At 39.4% G+C, this 18442-nt stretch overlaps 1 protein-coding gene across 3 annotated transcripts in view; it reads left to right on the forward strand.

The window, feature by feature from the left end:
- Nucleotides 1-18442, forward strand: part of LOC138321083 (zinc finger protein GLI3-like) — a 171294-nt gene that overhangs the window by 137206 nt on the left and 15646 nt on the right. For all 3 annotated transcript variants that reach the window (XM_069264494.1, XM_069264496.1, XM_069264495.1), the window contains 5 exons: nt 7101-7373; nt 7690-7813; nt 8288-8463; nt 8758-8892; nt 10246-10449. In XM_069264494.1, coding sequence (XP_069120595.1) covers nt 7101-7373; nt 7690-7813; nt 8288-8463; nt 8758-8892; nt 10246-10449 — 912 coding nt within the window. The remainder of the gene's footprint in view (nt 1-7100; nt 7374-7689; nt 7814-8287; nt 8464-8757; nt 8893-10245; nt 10450-18442) is intronic.

Genomic DNA, 18442 nt, shown 5'->3' on the forward strand with positions numbered 1-18442 from the left:
CACAGAGACGAAGACAAAGGGATGTTAGGGAAGGCAATGAGGGATGATCCACAGAGACGGAGACAAAGGGATGTTAGGGAAGGCAATGAGGGATGATCCAGAGAGACAGGGACAAAGGGATGTTAGGGAAGGCAATGAGGGATGATCCAGAGAGACAGGGACAAAGGGATGTTAGGGAAGGCAATGAGGGATGATCCAGAGAGACAGGGACAAAGGGATGTTAGGGAAGGCAATGAGGGATGATCCAGAGAGACAGGGACAAAGGGATGTTAGGGAAGGCAATGAGGGATGATCCAGAGAGACAGGGACAAAGGGATGTTAGGGAAGGCAATGAGGGATGATCCAGAGAGACAGGGACAAAGGGATGTTAGGGAAGGCAATGAGGGATGATCCAGAGAGACGGAGACAAAGGGATGTTAGGGAAGGCAATGAGGGATGATCCAGAGAGACGGAGACAAAGGGATGTTAGGGAAGGCAATGAGGGATGATCCAGAGAGACAGGGACAAAGGGATGTTAGGGAAGGCAATGAGGGATGATCCAGAGAGACAGGGACAAAGGGATGTTAGGGAAGGCAATGAGGGATGATCCAGAGAGACAGGGACAAAGGGATGTTAGGGAAGGCAATGAGGGATGATCCAGAGAGACAGGGACAAAGGGATGTTAGGGAAGGCAATGAGGGATGATCCAGAGAGACAGGGACAAAGGGATGTTAGGGAAGGCAATGAGGGATGATCCAGAGAGACAGGGACAAAGGGATGTTAGGGAAGGCAATGAGGGATGATCCAGAGAGACAGGGACAAAGGGATGTTAGGGAAGGCAATGAGGGATGATCCAGAGAGACAGGGGACAAAGGGATGTTAGGGAAGGCAATGAGGGATGATCCAGAGAGACAGGGACAAAGGGATGTTAGGGAAGGCAATGAGGGATGATCCAGAGAGACAGGGACAAAGGGATGTTAGGGAAGGCAATGAGGGATGATCCAGAGAGACAGGGACAAAGGGATGTTAGGGAAGGCAATGAGGGATGATCCAGAGAGACAGGGACAAAGGGATGTTAGGGAAGGCAATGAGGGATGATCCAGAGAGACAGGAAAGGATGTAGGGAAGGCAATGAGGGATGATCCAGAGAGACAGGAAAAGGATGTTAGGGAAGGCAATGAGGGATGATCCAGAGAGACAGGGACAAAGGGATGTTAGGGAAGGCAATGAGGGATGATCCAGAGAGACAGGGACAAAGGGATGTTAGGGAAGGCAATGAGGGATGATCCAGAGAGACAGGGACAAAGGGATGTTAGGGAAGGCAATGAGGGATGATCCAGAGAGACAGGGACAAAGGGATGTTAGGGAAGGCAATGAGGGATGATCCAGAGAGACAGGGACAAAGGGATGTTAGGGAAGGCAATGAGGATGATCCAGAGAGACAGGGACAAAGGGATGTTAGGGAAGGCAATGAGGGATGATCCAGAGAGACAGGGACAAAGGGATGTTAGGGAAGGCAATGAGGGATGATCCAGAGAGACAGGGACAAAGGGATGTTAGGGAAGGCAATGAGGGATGATCCAGAGAGACAGGGACAAAGGGATGTTAGGGAAGGCAATGAGGGATGATCCAGGAGACAGGGACAAAGGGATGTTAGGGAAGGCAATGAGGGATGATCCAGAGAGACAGGGACAAAGGGATGTTAGGGAAGGCAATGAGGGATGATCCAGGAGACAGGGACAAAGGGATGTTAGGGAAGGCAATGAGGGATGATCCAGAGAGACAGGGACAAAGGGATGTTAGGGAAGGCAATGAGGGATGATCCAGAGAGATCCAGGAGACAGGGACAAAGGGATGTTAGGGAAGGCAATGAGGGATGATCCAGAGAGACAGGGACAAAGGGATGTTAGGGAAGGCAATGAGGGATGATCCAGAGAGACAGGGACAAAGGGATGTGTTAGGGAAGGCAATGAGGGATGATCCAGAGAGACAGGGACAAAGGGATGTTAGGGAAGGCAATGAGGGATGATCCAGAGAGACAGGGACAAAGGGATGTTAGGGAAGGCAATGAGGGATGATCCAGAGAGACAGGGACAAAGGGATGTTAGGGAAGGCAATGAGGGATGATCCAGAGAGACAGGGACAAAGGGATGTTAGGGAAGGCAATGAGGGATGATCCAGAGAGACAGGGACAAAGGGATGTTAGGGAAGGCAATGAGGGATGATCCAGAGAGACAGGGACAAAGGGATGTTAGGGAAGGCAATGAGGGATGATCCAGAGAGACAGGGACAAAGGGATGTTAGGGAAGGCAATGAGGGATGATCCAGAGAGACAGGGACAAAGGGATGTTAGGGAAGGCAATGAGGGATGATCCAGAGAGACAGGGACAAAGGGATGTTAGGGAAGGCAATGAGGGATGATCCAGAGAGACAGGGACAAAGGGATGTTAGGGAAGGCAATGAGGGATGATCCAGAGAGACAGGGACAAAGGGATGTTAGGGAAGGCAATGAGGGATGATCCAGAGAGACAGGGACAAAGGGATGTTAGGGAAGGCAATGAGGGATGATCCAGAGAGACAGGGACAAAGGGATGTTAGGGAAGGCAATGAGGGATGATCCAGAGAGACAGGGACAAAGGGATGTTAGGGAAGGCAATGAGGGATGATCCAGAGAGACAGGGACAAAGGGATGTTAGGGAAGGCAATGAGGGATGATCCAGAGAGACAGGGACAAAGGGATGTTAGGGAAGGCAATGAGGGATGATCCAGAGAGACAGGGACAAAGGGATGTTAGGGAAGGCAATGAGGGATGATCCAAGAGACAGGGACAAAGGGATGTTAGGGAAGGCAATGAGGGATGATCCAGAGAGACAGGGACAAAGGGATGTTAGGGAAGGCAATGAGGGATGATCCAGAGAGACAGGGACAAAGGGATGTTAGGGAAGGCAATGAGGGATGATCCAGAGAGACAGGGACAAAGGGATGTTAGGGAAGGCAATGAGGGATGATCCAGAGAGACAGGGACAAAGGGATGTGTTAGGGAAGGCAATGAGGGATGATCCAGAGAGACAGGGACAAAGGGATGTTAGGGAAGGCAATGAGGGATGATCCAGGAGACAGGGACAAAGGGATGTTAGGGAAGGCAATGAGGGATGATCCAGAGAGACAGGGACAAAGGGATGTTAGGGAAGGCAATGAGGGATGATCCAGAGAGACAGGGACAAAGGGATGTTAGGGAAGGCAATGAGGGATGATCCAGAGAGACAGAGACAAAGGGTTTTGAGGGAAGGCAATGAGGGATGATTCAGAGAGACGGAGACAAAGGGATGTTAGGGAAGGCAATGAGGGATGATCCAGAGAGACAGGAACAAAGGGATGTTAGGGAAGGCAATGAGGGATGATCTAATGAGACAGAGACAAAGGGATGTTAGGGAAGGCAATGAGGGATGATCCAGAGAGACAGGTCTTAAAATATACACTAAGGGGAGACTGGAAGGGGTATTTTATACTCAGGGGATGGCAGGGAGGGGGAATGCTTAATTTCTTATATTAGGGAAAGGGAAATTTTTTACATAGTGGATAGCAGGGAGGGGGAATGCTAAACTTTAGAAAAAATAGGGAAAGGGGAATTTTACAACAGGGAATTCCATAAGAAGGAAGGAAGGACAATTTTACACCTAGAGACAGAAGAAGGGAAAATTCATAGCGAGGGGTAGGGGAACATTCCTTAATTAGGGGAGGGGATATCGTAGGAACATCTACAAAGTAGAGAAGGGGGGCATTTAACATCTTTTTAACCAAGGGACAAATGAGGCATTTTTATTCCTATGAATGGAGAGAAGGGGCATTTTAAATGTCAAAGAAAGGGGAAGAAAACTCTACAACTAGAGAAGTTCAGGGAGGGGATTCAGAACCTGTGGAAGAGGGCAGAAGGTAACATTTTATCCTGGGGAAGGGGGATGGAGCATCCAACACCTACAGGCAAGGATACATGACACCCCATATACATTTACTTACCTTGGTATTTATTGTAAAACACCTGGATTACCTACCTATACCTATGTCATGACTGACCTCGGATGTATTACTGACCTGGAGAGATTCTGATTTGTCAGTTTATTCTTTGTGTTACTTGGCTTTGTGAAAAAAAATCTGAATTTTGAAAAGGATTTATGTCATTGAAAAATAGCAAGTAGTTTAAAATATGCTCGATGTTCCTTTGGAAAAAAAACAACAACAAAAATTGCTTCTCTTTATAACATTTTAAACATGTGTCAAAAGACTTATGTATAGTGTAGGTAGGAAACTTTACAACCAACATGAAACTTGAATGTGATATACGAGGGTAAACTAACTCACCAAGTTTATAAATCTTTATTGAGAGGCTGGATTTCTTTATAAAACTTTATGAAGTGTAGTCTCGCCTTGTGTGTTAAACTAGCTGTAGGGCACAGAGGTGACATTGCTCCGATGATAATCTACACCGCCATCAAATGGAGGCCGGAGTCACGAGGGACCGGTCACAGGTAGCTCAGGTGTTCAGGCACTTAACGGTGGCCATATACATAAAAACATACACAAACAAGTCAGATCAGTCGTTAAGGATGAAGGCGTTTAATGTAGCATTTTATATCTACTGTATTTAAATAAATGTCCCACGTTGTTGTGTCTCATTCACAAAATGTGTTTTTCTGTTTATGTTTTTGCCTCAACACTTTCAAAACCCTACCCCCATCCCCTACCCCCCACTCCCTAACCTACCCTCATCCCCTACCCACCTGACCCCACCATTCTTTAGATCTCACAGCCATTCCCTCTCCTCTTTCCACACCTCAACCCCCTCACTGGCCCGCCGTATGTATATCCCAACCATGTCCTATCCCTATTGACCCTCACCCCAATCTGATCTTCAAACTTCAACCTTCTTCTTTCTTACATTCCCAATGTAACCTATGTAGTCTGTTAGATCCCTAGGGTTTCACACATAAATTAATGAAATACAAAACAGTTGTAATGTAGAAAGTTATTCTAAAATCACAGGTATCAAGATTTCATTGAGAAGGTCTTCTTCCTTGAGAATTCAATTTAACGACAATGCCAGCTCTTTTCAATAATTGTCCAACAGAACTTTTTGGTGAAATAATAGTTCATGCCCAACAGCCTTTAAGTGTAGAAATGTGCCATTTTCTGTAACAAATGTCGTACTCCCTATTATTGGAAAAAAACTAAAAAGTCATTGATGAATTAATTATCAGAACAACAAGAATAATGGCTATTAAGCAGACAAATATCAGCAGTAATGATATTTAGATATAAACCACTGGATTTCCTTTCTCTGTAAAATAAAAAAAAAATCTATTTGTCACCTAGAGTCCTCTTGTAGATGCAGGTATTTTATTTTACCACAAAAAAAAATCTTTGACAGAAGCAGATTATAGAGCTGTGTTACCTTGTAGCTATATCGCTGGGTGTTGTTTTTCTTGACAGGAAGTAGATGAAGGTTATCAAGATTCAGCTAGCCTATCAAATCGGTACTTACAAAATGTCCTTCACAACACAAATCTAATCTTTAATGCTTCAAATCAGAATTTGAATAAAATTTTCGTTGAAGATGAAACATAATCTAGTAAGAGTTTATACAAGAGTTGTTAAGATTGGAATTAGTGGTGTAGTTTAGTAAAATATAATGCCTTATCGCTATTTTAAATTGTTTGTAAACAAGGGTATCGTGTTTGGAAATTTGAAAAGTTTTAAAAAAAGATCAAAGTCAAATCGTATCTCATAGGTGAATGTTATCTCACCAAAAACATGATCATAAACTCCGGTCAAATTAATCTCGACACCATTCACAAAATCTTTGCAACGCTACAGAAACGAGGCATGACCTTTGGGTAAGTTTTGATAATTTCCACTAATTTAACAAATTTATGGCAAGTGAAATTGGATAACGTTGAAATATGTTATGTTTTCGTAGATGACTTGACAGTTAGGGCTATCATCGGAGTTAGTGAAGTGTGACTAGGAAGCTACAACATAAATAACCCGATGTTGTATTATTTTGTCACGTCAGGCAACTACCATCCAAGGACTTGACGTTTACTGACAGGATGTTGGTTCCGTTCAATAGCTGTTTTGTTGACGATAAATATTATTAAATACCAATGAGCACAGACACACATTCACACAATAGCTTTTTGTGTTACATTAAATGCTTTTTCCAAGCTTTCCCTTCCATTTCTTCATACTTCAGTAGCGACAGCAATGGTAACGGCCATTAAATATGGCGCTTCGTATCATTTAACGTTCTTACTTTTTGACTTTGAATCGTATAGGTGCTCCTTGTCAATTTTCTGTCAGAAAATTTTGTTTAAAGATATTTGATACCACAAAGAAAATTTTCCCATGTCAGAATTCGGGAAAATAGAAATAAAAATCGCAGGTGACCATTTATTGAAAATGACAGAACAGTTTAATCAATGACTTATCACTCTGTGTGGGAAAGGCAAACACAATTTAATTACGTTGGTGAATCAGAGTACACGATGATTCCTAAAGTAGCGACAACATGTTTTTAGTTAGTGATATTAGTCCTCATGTCAGTTTATAGAGTATATGTATCTGTATGTTTTCAGTGTTTTGTTATGGCACTGTACATACATTGGTGTCGCATTCACATCAGCGGTGGTCCTCTCACAGGGTCAATATGTAAGCTCTTCGTAAAACAAATACTCTAATCGTCTATCTCTGCTAGTCAATGTGATGAATAATCAGTAAAGATTAAGCCATTTAGGATAAAATATTGATCAGCAAAGTTTTTCTGTCTTTCCGCCCTACTGAGTTATCTCCCCTTGTGTTCAGGTAGCATAATCTACTTATTGGAGTAACATCATTGATTTAGAGAAAATTATTTAGTTTTCAGTTTAGTCTTGGGTACTAAAAATAATAATGTAATCCTTAGGAATCATTCATTTCTAAAAATGTAGGAACAGAACTGAATAGTTCACAATACTTCACTGGCATTTGGGATCTCCTGGTACAATTATGAAAATTTTATTAATTATGAGAATGTTTTGTTTTCTGTTTTATTTATATTATATTGTTTTTTTGTGTGTGTATTTTAGCGGACCCGCTACAGAAGTCTCGCCGAGGTCTCGTCGTCAGCCGGCCCCCCAGCTGTCACCTGACACGCGTCGACGAGGAACCGACTACCACTCAGGACGACAAAGGGCGGGCGTCATCCCAAGTGGAGACAGTTGATCGCGGAGTTGGACCCACACCACACCCACCACCAGTCGATCCCCATGTACGGGAACCACGCATTCCAAACCCGGGATATTACGTCAACCCTCTCTTAGACCCCCGTAATGGACTACTGGAACATGGATACGGCAATGGTAAGACTGTTGCTAATTCTTTAAGTATTCATAAATCGGTTGAAAACACTTCTATATGTTCATACATCATCAAAATATATTGAAACTATCTTTGATAATTGACTTTAATTTCCTGTAACTAATCCTAAAACTCTACAGTTCAGAGCTACAGCTCGGGTGACTTCAAGACATGATTCAACTATATTTCATTTATCTAATTGTGTTTGTATATATCTTAAACTTTATTGGTTATGTAAATTTTTCTCTCATTGTTTGAGAATAATTAATAATTTCGTTATGACGATTCATTGAGTAAATAACCTTAATTCATCACCAGGTTACGGGTTTCCATACGGTCACTTCCCATACCCCATAAACCAGCCCCTTCCTCTCGACTCCCATACGCTGGAGGGGCGATACCATTGGCCTCCATCTAGTCCGTATCACCAGCCCATGCCAGGGTGAGTATATACCTTAAGTTTACAGAAACATTGAGATTTGTTTTGTACGGCAGCAACTTGATATTTGTGATGAATTGTCTGTTGCCAAATCTAATATTTTTATTCTAGCAAAATCATTCTCTTTCTAAGATTAATTTTGAATATTTATGTCCCCACCATCAAAATACCGTATTCTACCCAATAAGCACCCAGGGCTTTTAAAAAAAATTGAAAAAGCGCATGATAAGACAAAATTATATTAAAGCAATTGAAATTGAGGCCTCAAAAGGGAGAGGGGCACTTATAGGGATATGAGTGTTTTTTTGGGTTAAACAGGGTAAGTGTCTTGTCATTTCCTTCATTGATTCTATGTTATGGACATTGGTGTTTTACAGGCATTTCTGGTTTAATGCATCTTCAAAGTATCTTAGACTTCTAAAATTGATTGGTTTTGAATTCCCTTTACGTAAATTGCAATGGTTTCTGATTGGCTAGACTTGCTGCAAGTCCGTCCCACTCTGATGTGTCGGTGCTTAGTATGCGTAGCCCGATAGCCCCTGGAGAGCCTGTCACGAGCCTCGCAGCACGAATACACTGGGAACAGCTCCAAAGGAACTACCTATATCAGAGTCCATTGTCAGGGCGACGGTTCAGCCCCTCCTCTCTACCAGGTAATGGCCGTAATATCCTCCCTAAACCAATAACCTGTATAGGCTGGACAAAATACATGCTACTCAGTCTTAAAACAAGCCAATGCGACAAAATAAGCTACTGCAGCAGAATAAGCAAGAAGATTTAACCTCTGTAGCACGAAGAAGTGGAATTATTATCAATAAATTGACATATGTGTTCTCTCTTCCACAGTAAAATAATTCATTATATTAATGTTCATCTTAGTTGGCTCTCATCACATAAAAAATACATGCCTTGTAGATCCATGACGTATTTATCATATTTTGTTTTAGGTCTACCGCTTGGTGGCCCTGGCTCTGTATACAGTGATTATCCCAGTCATGTGTCATATAGTGGGCGGAGCATGTTTGGGGACATCCCGCCCACTCCGGGAAGTGGCAGCATCACCCTTCCCGGCTCGTTAGAAAGTAGGTTACACCTCCGTTACTCTCATACTGTACAGACCAATATTTTAAAATTCTAAACTGACATAGCATTTATGATTCCTTAATGATTGGATGTTTCGAGCAAGTAATAAAAAAAAAAAATGTTCGTCGATGTTTTCTGACATTCTAAAACATAGATAGATAATTAGATTCATTGAAGTTCTTGCTTTAAGCGTTACGTGTTTTGTGTGTGTTAATTTTTGTTGTTTTTTTTAATTTCAAAAAAATATTTAGCTATTCAAATTTTGGATGTTTTAAAAAAAATTGTATTCCGGATTACAAAAGATACTCTATGCATGGCAAAAATACAAAAAAAAAAAAAAAAAATAAGGAAATATTTAGAATTTGTTCTGTGAAATATTTGGTAACTGATACAAGATCATAGATATAGAAAATAGTTGAACTTTACTACTGAAGGGCTGAAACAGTAGTGCTAGGATTTGTATAGATAACATACAACAAGACATCAGAACCGTCTAGCCCTTAGATGATGTACCATGTTGGCAGTGTCTCGGTGCATATAATACACTTATTGCTGCATAATATTCAGCAAAAACGTTTCCATTATTTTCTCCTGGGAACCAGATATAATTCTGATGGTCTTTTGATGAAAATTGGGGATAATACTTGAAACAAATATCTGTTGATGTAGTTTGTAAAACAAAGATGGGAAAGTTATATTTCCATTTGATGTCCTGAGTCATGCATGAAGTTTTTATTATTGTTTTTTTATGGGAGGAATGTCAAGAATTTGTGTTTGGAATGTTGCTTATCAATAACCAAATATGTAAAATTAAGGATAGGTCTGTTCATTCAGAAAGAGTTGTCTATAATTTATGATTTCTTTTTTCTAAAAGAAAAAAAATAAGGTATTTCAAAAACCTTCTATTAAAGGTTTCATGTTCATGGGGAAATTCCTGCCATACAAGTTGATAAGTGAAAATGAAAAATAAATATTAAAAAGAAAAATTAGCATCAATAATAAGGATTCAATACTCATGAATAATTCTGACGTTCATTTTACAATGTTCTATTTCTAGAATCAGTTACTGTAAATAATTCTTTTTTGTCTGAATTTTTCTTTGCTTTCGTGAACAAGTTATATATGCAAAGTTTATCCCCACAAATTAATATCTAGTTGTTTTTTTAAAGCTACCTAAGTGTTAACTACCAAGAAGTTAATTTTCACAGACAGAATTTGAAATAAAAGTTGGCTTAATTAAGTAATTAGACTCAATGAAAACAAATCTTATTTAATCTTCCTCATATAACTAATTGTTGGTTATTCTAAATATAAACACAGATATGTAATTAATGAATGTAATTGTATCACAGGTTCTCGCCTCACAAGTCCGCGGCCTAGTATCATATGTAAAAGTCGAAAACGGGCATTATCTCACTCTCCTATCTCCGACTACTTGGACATACAAAGCTTGACGAGGAGTTCCGAAGGGTCACTACAGTTCACTCCATTCTTACATAGTACAAACTCGAGGAGTTCGAGTGCTGCTAGTGGATCATATGGTCATTTATCAGCAGGTAAGAATTCCTTCTGGTCTAACAGTAGTATCAAAATTACTGGGGGAACTTATGTAAAACAAGACTTCTAATGTCGAGGTCAAGATGGATGATCAAATCTTTTAATATTGAGGTCAAGATGGAAGATCAAATTTTTTAATGTCAAACTCAAGATGGAAGGTCGAATGCTTCTAATGTCAAGGTCAAGATAGAAGGTCAAATGCTTCTTATGTAAAGGTCATAGTGTAAGATCAGATACTTCAAATGTCAAGGTCTAGATGGAAGATCAAATGCTTATGTCAAGGTCATGGTGTAAGATCAGATACTTCTAATGTCAAGGTCAAGATGGAAGGTCAAATGTTTCTGATGTCAAGGTCAAGATGAAAAGTCTTTTATAATAAGTATATGTATAGGTATTCGCCAATCATTTTAGCAAGTTATAATTATGAAACAAATAAAAGTTTGATCCTTACTTAGGTAATTTATATATCTCAGGAAACCATCCTAGGCCTTAATGGTAATACTGAGGTATAGTAAATATTGCTCAAGGTCAAAAGCATGGATATATAAAACAAGGTCAAAATATTTGATGATCAATTACCAAAACTAGGTCAAGGGCAAATGATTTCACATGAAACTCAAGATCATAATTTTTGACAGAAAGTTCAGGGTCGAAGAAGGTTAATTATGAATTTTAGTTAAATGGTAAAAATAAGCAAATATGCATTTTGCTGCCTGAAACCAAACTGTCACTGATGTGTTTGATAGATAACGTGTAAAAAGGATCCAAATTTGAGTGTTGTGCTACAAGCGTTTTCGTGTTCATGCTTTAAAGTAAATCAATGGAATATTTTTTTTCTAACTTGAGTAAAACAAACTCGGAATGCTCCAGGCAATAAAATTTTACCTTCAGTGCATCAGGTAACTTACAATAATGTGCTTGATCCTGCAGCAATCAATAGAATAAAAACTCGATCCAATCGCCAGATGGTTTACTTGGATAGGTGTTCTGTGGGCGTCAGTTTCCTGTCGTTCGGGTGTGATGTCGTCTGTTTCATTGATTCTGTACAATCCAGCACACTGCTTCTCTCAACTCTCAGTAATTAAATAAATTAAAAAAGATATACATGTAATTCTAGATTGTAAAGTTGCAGCTTGATTGTAATCAAACTAGCTCTCTCAAGTGAATCTTTTAGGCAGAAGTCAAGATAGTTATCCAATACTCGAACATCATTCCATTTCATCATCTTTGATTAACACAATATTTGCTGAATTAATTGGTATCATTACATTTATAACATATTGGCTCCGTTAGTGGTATGAAAATGTCAGACATGGAAGATAATTTATGTATTTAATTAAAAAAAAGAGGTGCTTTTGATATGTAATAAGGAAGAGTATCAGAAATAATTCTTGAGAATTCTACTTCTTCAAAATAATTAATATTCATATTGATATCTCTTATGATATGTTTAGAGTTAAATACTAGTTAGGTGTGATTCAAAAACCAAGGTTTGTCTGTGGGTTAGTGGTTAAGGTGTTCTAACATTCCCCCATTAGTCCATCACTGCTGGGTTGCGAGTGTAAACGTTAAATGAAATAGTTACTTTGCGCTGACCATGTGGGTTTTCTCCAGGTACTCTGGTTTTCCATCTTCTAAAATCTGATATGTCCTTAAATGGCCTTGGCTGTTAATAAGATGTTAAACAATAAAATATTAAAATTGCTTTTAAAAATGAAGATTATCCATTCCATGGCTTGTTAAATAAGGTTTGGTATTTGAATTTTGAGACGAAGGAAATTTATAACAAAAATTTGAATTTGATTTTTTGTGAGAAAATGCAACTTTTTCTTTCCTGAAACATTTATAGCCACAAAGAGGTGTTTTATTTTGATATCTGGCTAATACTTAATCAAATATTTTCTTTATGGATCCTGATAGTTTACTGAAGCACAAAACTTTTATCAAATTTAGATATGGATAGGAAATAGACTTTAACTTTACTGAACTGGTTAAAGTAATATATTTACATTTACTTGTCACTTCTACCATAAAAGCTAATCAAGGCAAAGTGAAATATATGACGGTATTACTGACACCCAAAACGTGACCATTATGGCATCATGACAAATTGTTGACGTAGTGACGTCAACTGATCATTTCAAAATGGCTTGTGGATCTTGTGGATTAAATCATCGTTGCTAAACGATTTTCCTGGTCTAGCTTAAACAATGTTAATGCAGAGACCCCAAAATGAGTAAATAATGTAAATATAAGTATGAAACTATCTTCCTATGGCATCTAAATTATTGAAAAAACAATTATTGAAAAAAGACATTTGCTATGTACTACAAAGGTATACCAGTAACACACAGAGCTATTCTGTCAAATAACCTATGTATCAAACTACCATTCACTGTTTCCAGAATCCAACCTTTCAATAATTGAGTTATTTTTGGTAATTTTATCTATAAATAGACAGAACTAACATGATATATACCACCCATGCGGATTCTTACACTAACAGATACCTTCTCGACTCCCATTGAAACTCCGATAACACTTCACCAATAACCTTAGAACTCTCCCGTGTTGGAGATTACCTAATAGGTTGACGCACGGGGCTAAAATACCTACACATAATATCAGATGAGTTGATATAAATAAAGACTAATAACCCAAAATTACAGTCCGCGCCTTTGGATATCCCACTCCCCCGTAGCGTTATGAATTGTGCAACAGTTTTAGCGATACCATGCACATCAGATGTTGACGAGAATCACATACTTGTATAAACCAACTAGAAAGAAACGAGAGAAACATGCAGCAAAAATTGGAATAAAATGCATAACTGATGCAGATGTAGCCACAGGAGTTAGAAAAAAGATGAGGTTACACATAACACTAGGGGAACTGGAGTGTTTCAATTGGAGAAGCTTTTATGGGAGTCACTGTAGGGGATAGTGATGTAACAAGTTATAGTTAACTGATCCACTGTAGGGGACAGTGGTGTAACAAGTTATAGTTAACTGATTCACTGTAGGGGATAGTGATGTAACAAGTTATAGTTAACTGATCCACTGTAGGGGACAGTGGTGTTACAAGTTATAGTTAACTGATCCACTGTAGAGGATAGTGGTGTTACAAGTTATAGTTAACTGATCCACTGTAGAGGATAGTGGTGTTACAAGTTATAGTTAACTGATCCACTGTAGGGGACAGTGGTGTTACAAGTTATAGTTAACTGATCCACTGTAGGGGATAGTGATGTTACAAGTTATAGTTAACTGATCCACTGTAGAGGATAGTGGTGTTACAAGTTATAGTTAACTGATCCACTGTAGGGGATAGTGGTGTTACAAGTTATAGTTAACTGATCCACTGTAGGGGACAGTGGTGTTACAAGTTATAGTTAACTGATCCACTGTAAGAGGATAGTGATGTAACGAGTTATAGATAACTGATCCACTGTAGGGGATAGTGGTGTTACAAGTTATAGTTAACTGATCCACTGTAGGGGATAGTGGTGTTACAAGTTATAGTTAACTGATCCACTGTAGGGGACAGTGGTGTTACAAGTTATAGTTAACTGATCCACTGTGGGGGACAGTGGTGTTACAAGTTATAGTTAACTGATCCACTGTAGAGGATAGTGATGTTACAAGTTATAGTTAACTGATCCACTGTAGAGGATAGTGGTGTTACAAGTTATAGTTAACTGATCCACTGTGGGGACAGTGGTGTTACAAGTTATAGTTAACTGATCCACTGTAGGGGATAGTGATGTTACAAGTTATAGTTAACTGATCCACTGTAGGGGACAGTGGTGTTACAAGTTATAGTTAACTGATCCACTGTAGGGGACAGTGATGTTACAAGTTATAGTTAACTGATCCACTGTAGAGGATAGTGATGTTACAAGTTATAGTTAACTGATCCACTGTAGGGGACAGTGATGTTACAAGTTATAGTTAACTGATCCACTGTAGAGGATAGTGATGTTACAAGTTATAGTTAACTGATCCACTGTAGGGGACAGTGATGTTACAAGTTATAGTTAACTGATCCACTGTAGGGGACAGTGATGTTACAAGTTATAGTTAACTGATCCACTGTAGGGGACAGTGGTGTTACAAGTTATAGATAACTGATCCACTGTAGGGGATAGTGGTGTTACAAGTTATAGTTAACTGATCCACTGTAGGGGATAGTGGTGTTACAAGTTATAGTTAACTGATCCACTGTAGGGGACAGTGGTGTTACAAGTTATAGTTAACTGATCCACTGTAGGGGATAGTGGTGTTACAAGTTATAGATAACTGATCCACTGTAGGGGACAGTGGTGTTACAAGTTATAGTTAACTGATCCACTGTAGGGGACAGTGTGTGTTACAAGTTATAGTTAACTGATCCACTGTAGGGGACAGTGGTGTTACAAGTTATAGTTAACTGATCCACTGTAGTAGGGGACAGTGGTGTTACAAGTTATAGTTAACTGATCCACTGTAGGGGACAGTGGTGTTACAAGTTATAGTTAACTGATCCACTGTAGGGGACAGTGATGTTACAAGTTATAGTTAACTGATCCACTGTAGGGGACAGTGATGTTACAAGTTATAGTTAACTGATCCACTGTAGGGGACAGTGTGTTACAAGTTATAGTTAACTGATCCACTGTAGGGGACAGTGATGTAACAAGTTATAGATAACTGATCCACTGTAGGGGACAGTGGTGTTACAAGTTATAGTTAACTGATCCACTGTAGGGGACAGTGGTGTTACAAGTTATAGTTAACTGATCCACTGTAGGGGACAGTGGTGTTACAAGTTATAGTTAACTGATCCACTGTAGGGGACAGTGGTGTTACAAGTTATAGTTAACTGATCCACTGTAGGGGACAGTGATGTTACAAGTTATAGTTAACTGATCCACTGTAGGGGACAGTGTGTTACAAGTTATAGTTAACTGATCCACTGTAGGGGACAGTGATGTTACAAGTTATAGTTAACTGATCCACTGTAGGGGACAGTGATGTTACAAGTTATAGTTAACTATCCACTGTAGGGAAGTGTGTTACAAGTTATAGTTAACTGATCCACTGTAGGGGACAGTGTGTTACAAGTTATAGTTAACTGATCCACTGTAGGGGAAGTGTGTTACAAGTTATAGTTAACTGATCCACTGTAGGGGACAGTGATGTTACAAGTTATAGTTAACTGATCCACTGTAGGGGACAGTGGTGTTACAAGTTATAGTTAACTGATCCACTGTAGGGGACAGTGGTGTTACAAGTTATAGTTAACTGATCCACTGTAGGGGACAGTGATGTTACAAGTTATAGTTAACTGATCCACTGTAGGGGACAGTGATGTTACAAGTTATAGTTAACTGATCCACTGTAGGGGACAGTGGTGTTACAAGTTATAGTTAACTGATCCACTGTAGGGGACAGTGATGTTACAAGTTATAGTTAACTGATCCACTGTAGGGGACAGTGATGTTACAAGTTATAGTTAACTGATCCACTGTGGGGGACAGTGGTGTTACAAGTTATAGTTAACTGATCCACTGTAGGGGACAGTGATGTTACAAGTTATAGTTAACTGATCCACTGTAGGGGACAGTGATGTTACAAGTTATAGTTAACTGATCCACTGTAGGGGACAGTGATGTTACAAGTTATAGTTAACTGATCCACTGTAGGGGACAGTGGTGTTACAAGTTATAGTTAACTGATCCACTGTAGGGGATAGTGATGTAACAAGTTATAGTTAACTGATCCACTGTAGAGGATAGTGGTGTTACAAGTTATAGTTAACTGAATCCACTGTAGGGGACAGTGATGTTACAAGTTATAGTTAACTGATCCACTGTAGGGGACAGTGATGTTACAAGTTATAGTTAACTGATCCACTGTAGGGGACAGTGATGTTACAAGTTATAGTTAACTGATCCACTGTAGGGGACAGTGATGTTACAAGTTATAGTTAACTGATCCACTGTAGGGGATAGTGATGTTACAAGTTATAGTTAACTGATCCACTGTAGGGGACAGTGATGTTACAAGTTATAGTTAACTGATCCATTGTAGGGGATAGTGATGTAACAAGTTATAGTTAACTGATCCACTGTAGAGGATAGTGATGTTACAAATTATAGCTAACTGATTCACTGTAGAGGATAGTGGATGTTACAAGTTATAGTTAACTGATCCACTGTAGGGGACAGTGGTGTTACAAGTTATAGTTAACTGATCCACTGTAGGGGATAGTGGTGTTACAAGTTATAGTTAACTGATCCACTGTAGGGGACAGTGGTGTTACAAGTTATAGATAACTGATCCACTGTAGGGGACAGTGGTGTTACAAGTTATAGTTAACTGATCCACTGTAGGGGACAGTGGTGTTACAAGTTATAGTTAACTGATCCATTGTTACAAGTTATAGTTAACTGATCCACTGTAGGGGACAGTGGTGTTACAAGTTATAGATAACTGATCCACTGTAGGGGACAGTGGTGTTACAAGTTATAGTTAACTGATCCACTGTAGGGGACAGTGGTGTTACAAGTTATAGTTAACTGATCCACTGTAGGGGACAGTGATGTTACAAGTTATAGTTAACTGATCCACTGTAGGGGACAGTGGTGTTACAAGTTATAGTTAACTGATCCACTGTAGGGGACAGTGATGTTACAAGTTATAGTTAACTGATCCACTGTAGGGAAGGATAGTGATGTTACAAGTTATAGTTAACTGATCCACTGTAGGGGACAGTGGTGTTACAAGTTATAGTTAACTGATCCACTGTAGGGGACAGTGGTGTTACAAGTTATAGTTAACTGATCCACTGTAGGGGACAGTGGTGTTACAAGTTATAGTTAACTGATCCACTGTAGGGGACAGTGGTGTTACAAGTTATAGTTAACTGATCCACTGTAGGGGACAGTGGTGTTACAAGTTATAGTTAACTGATCCACTGTAGGGGATAGTGATGTTACAAGTTATAGTTAACTGATCCACTGTAGGGGACAGTGATGTTACAAGTTATAGTTAACTGATCCACTGTAGGGGACAGTGATGTTACAAGTTATAGTTAACTGATCCACTGTAGGGGACAGTGATGTTACAAGTTATAGTTAACTGATCCACTGTAGGGGACAGTGGTGTTACAAGTTATAGTTAACTGATCCACTGTAGGGGACAGTGGTGTTACAAGTTATAGTTAACTGATCCACTGTAGGGGACAGTGTGTTACAAGTTATAGTACTGATCCACTGTAGGGGACAGTGATGTTACAAGTTATAGTTAACTGATCCACTGTAGGGGACAGTGATGTTACAAGTTATAGTTAACTGATCCACTGTAGGGGACAGTGGTGTTACAAGTTATAGTTAACTGATCCACTGTAGGGGACAGTGATGTTACAAGTTATAGTTAACTGATCCACTGTAGGGGACAGTGATGTTACAAGTTATAGTTAACTGATCCACTGTAGGGGACAGTGATGTTACAAGTTATAGTTAACTGATCCACTGTAGGGGACAGTGATGTTACAAGTTATAGTTAACTGATCCACTGTAGGGGACAGTGATGTTACAAGTTATAGTTAACTGATCCACTGTAGGGGACAGTGATGTTACAAGTTATAGTTAACTGATCCACTGTAGGGGACAGTGATGTTACAAGTTATAGTTAACTGATCCACTGTAGGGGACAGTGATGTTACAAGTTATAGTTAACTGATCCACTGTAGGGGACAGTGATGTTACAAGTTATAGTTAACTGATCCACTGTAGGGGACAGTGATGTTACAAGTTATAGTTAACTGATCCACTGTAGGGGACAGTGATGTTACAAGTTATAGTTAACTGATCCACTGTAGGGGACAGTGTAAAGTGTTACAAGTTATAGTTTAACTGATCCACTGTAGGGGACAGTGTGTTCAAGTTATAGTTAACTGATCCACTGTAGGGGACAGTGATGTTACAAGTTATAGTTAACTGATCCACTG

This window comes from Argopecten irradians, chromosome 4 (genome assembly GCF_041381155.1).
Source record: "Argopecten irradians isolate NY chromosome 4, Ai_NY, whole genome shotgun sequence".
NCBI classification, from domain to species: Eukaryota; Metazoa; Mollusca; class Bivalvia; order Pectinida; family Pectinidae; genus Argopecten; species Argopecten irradians.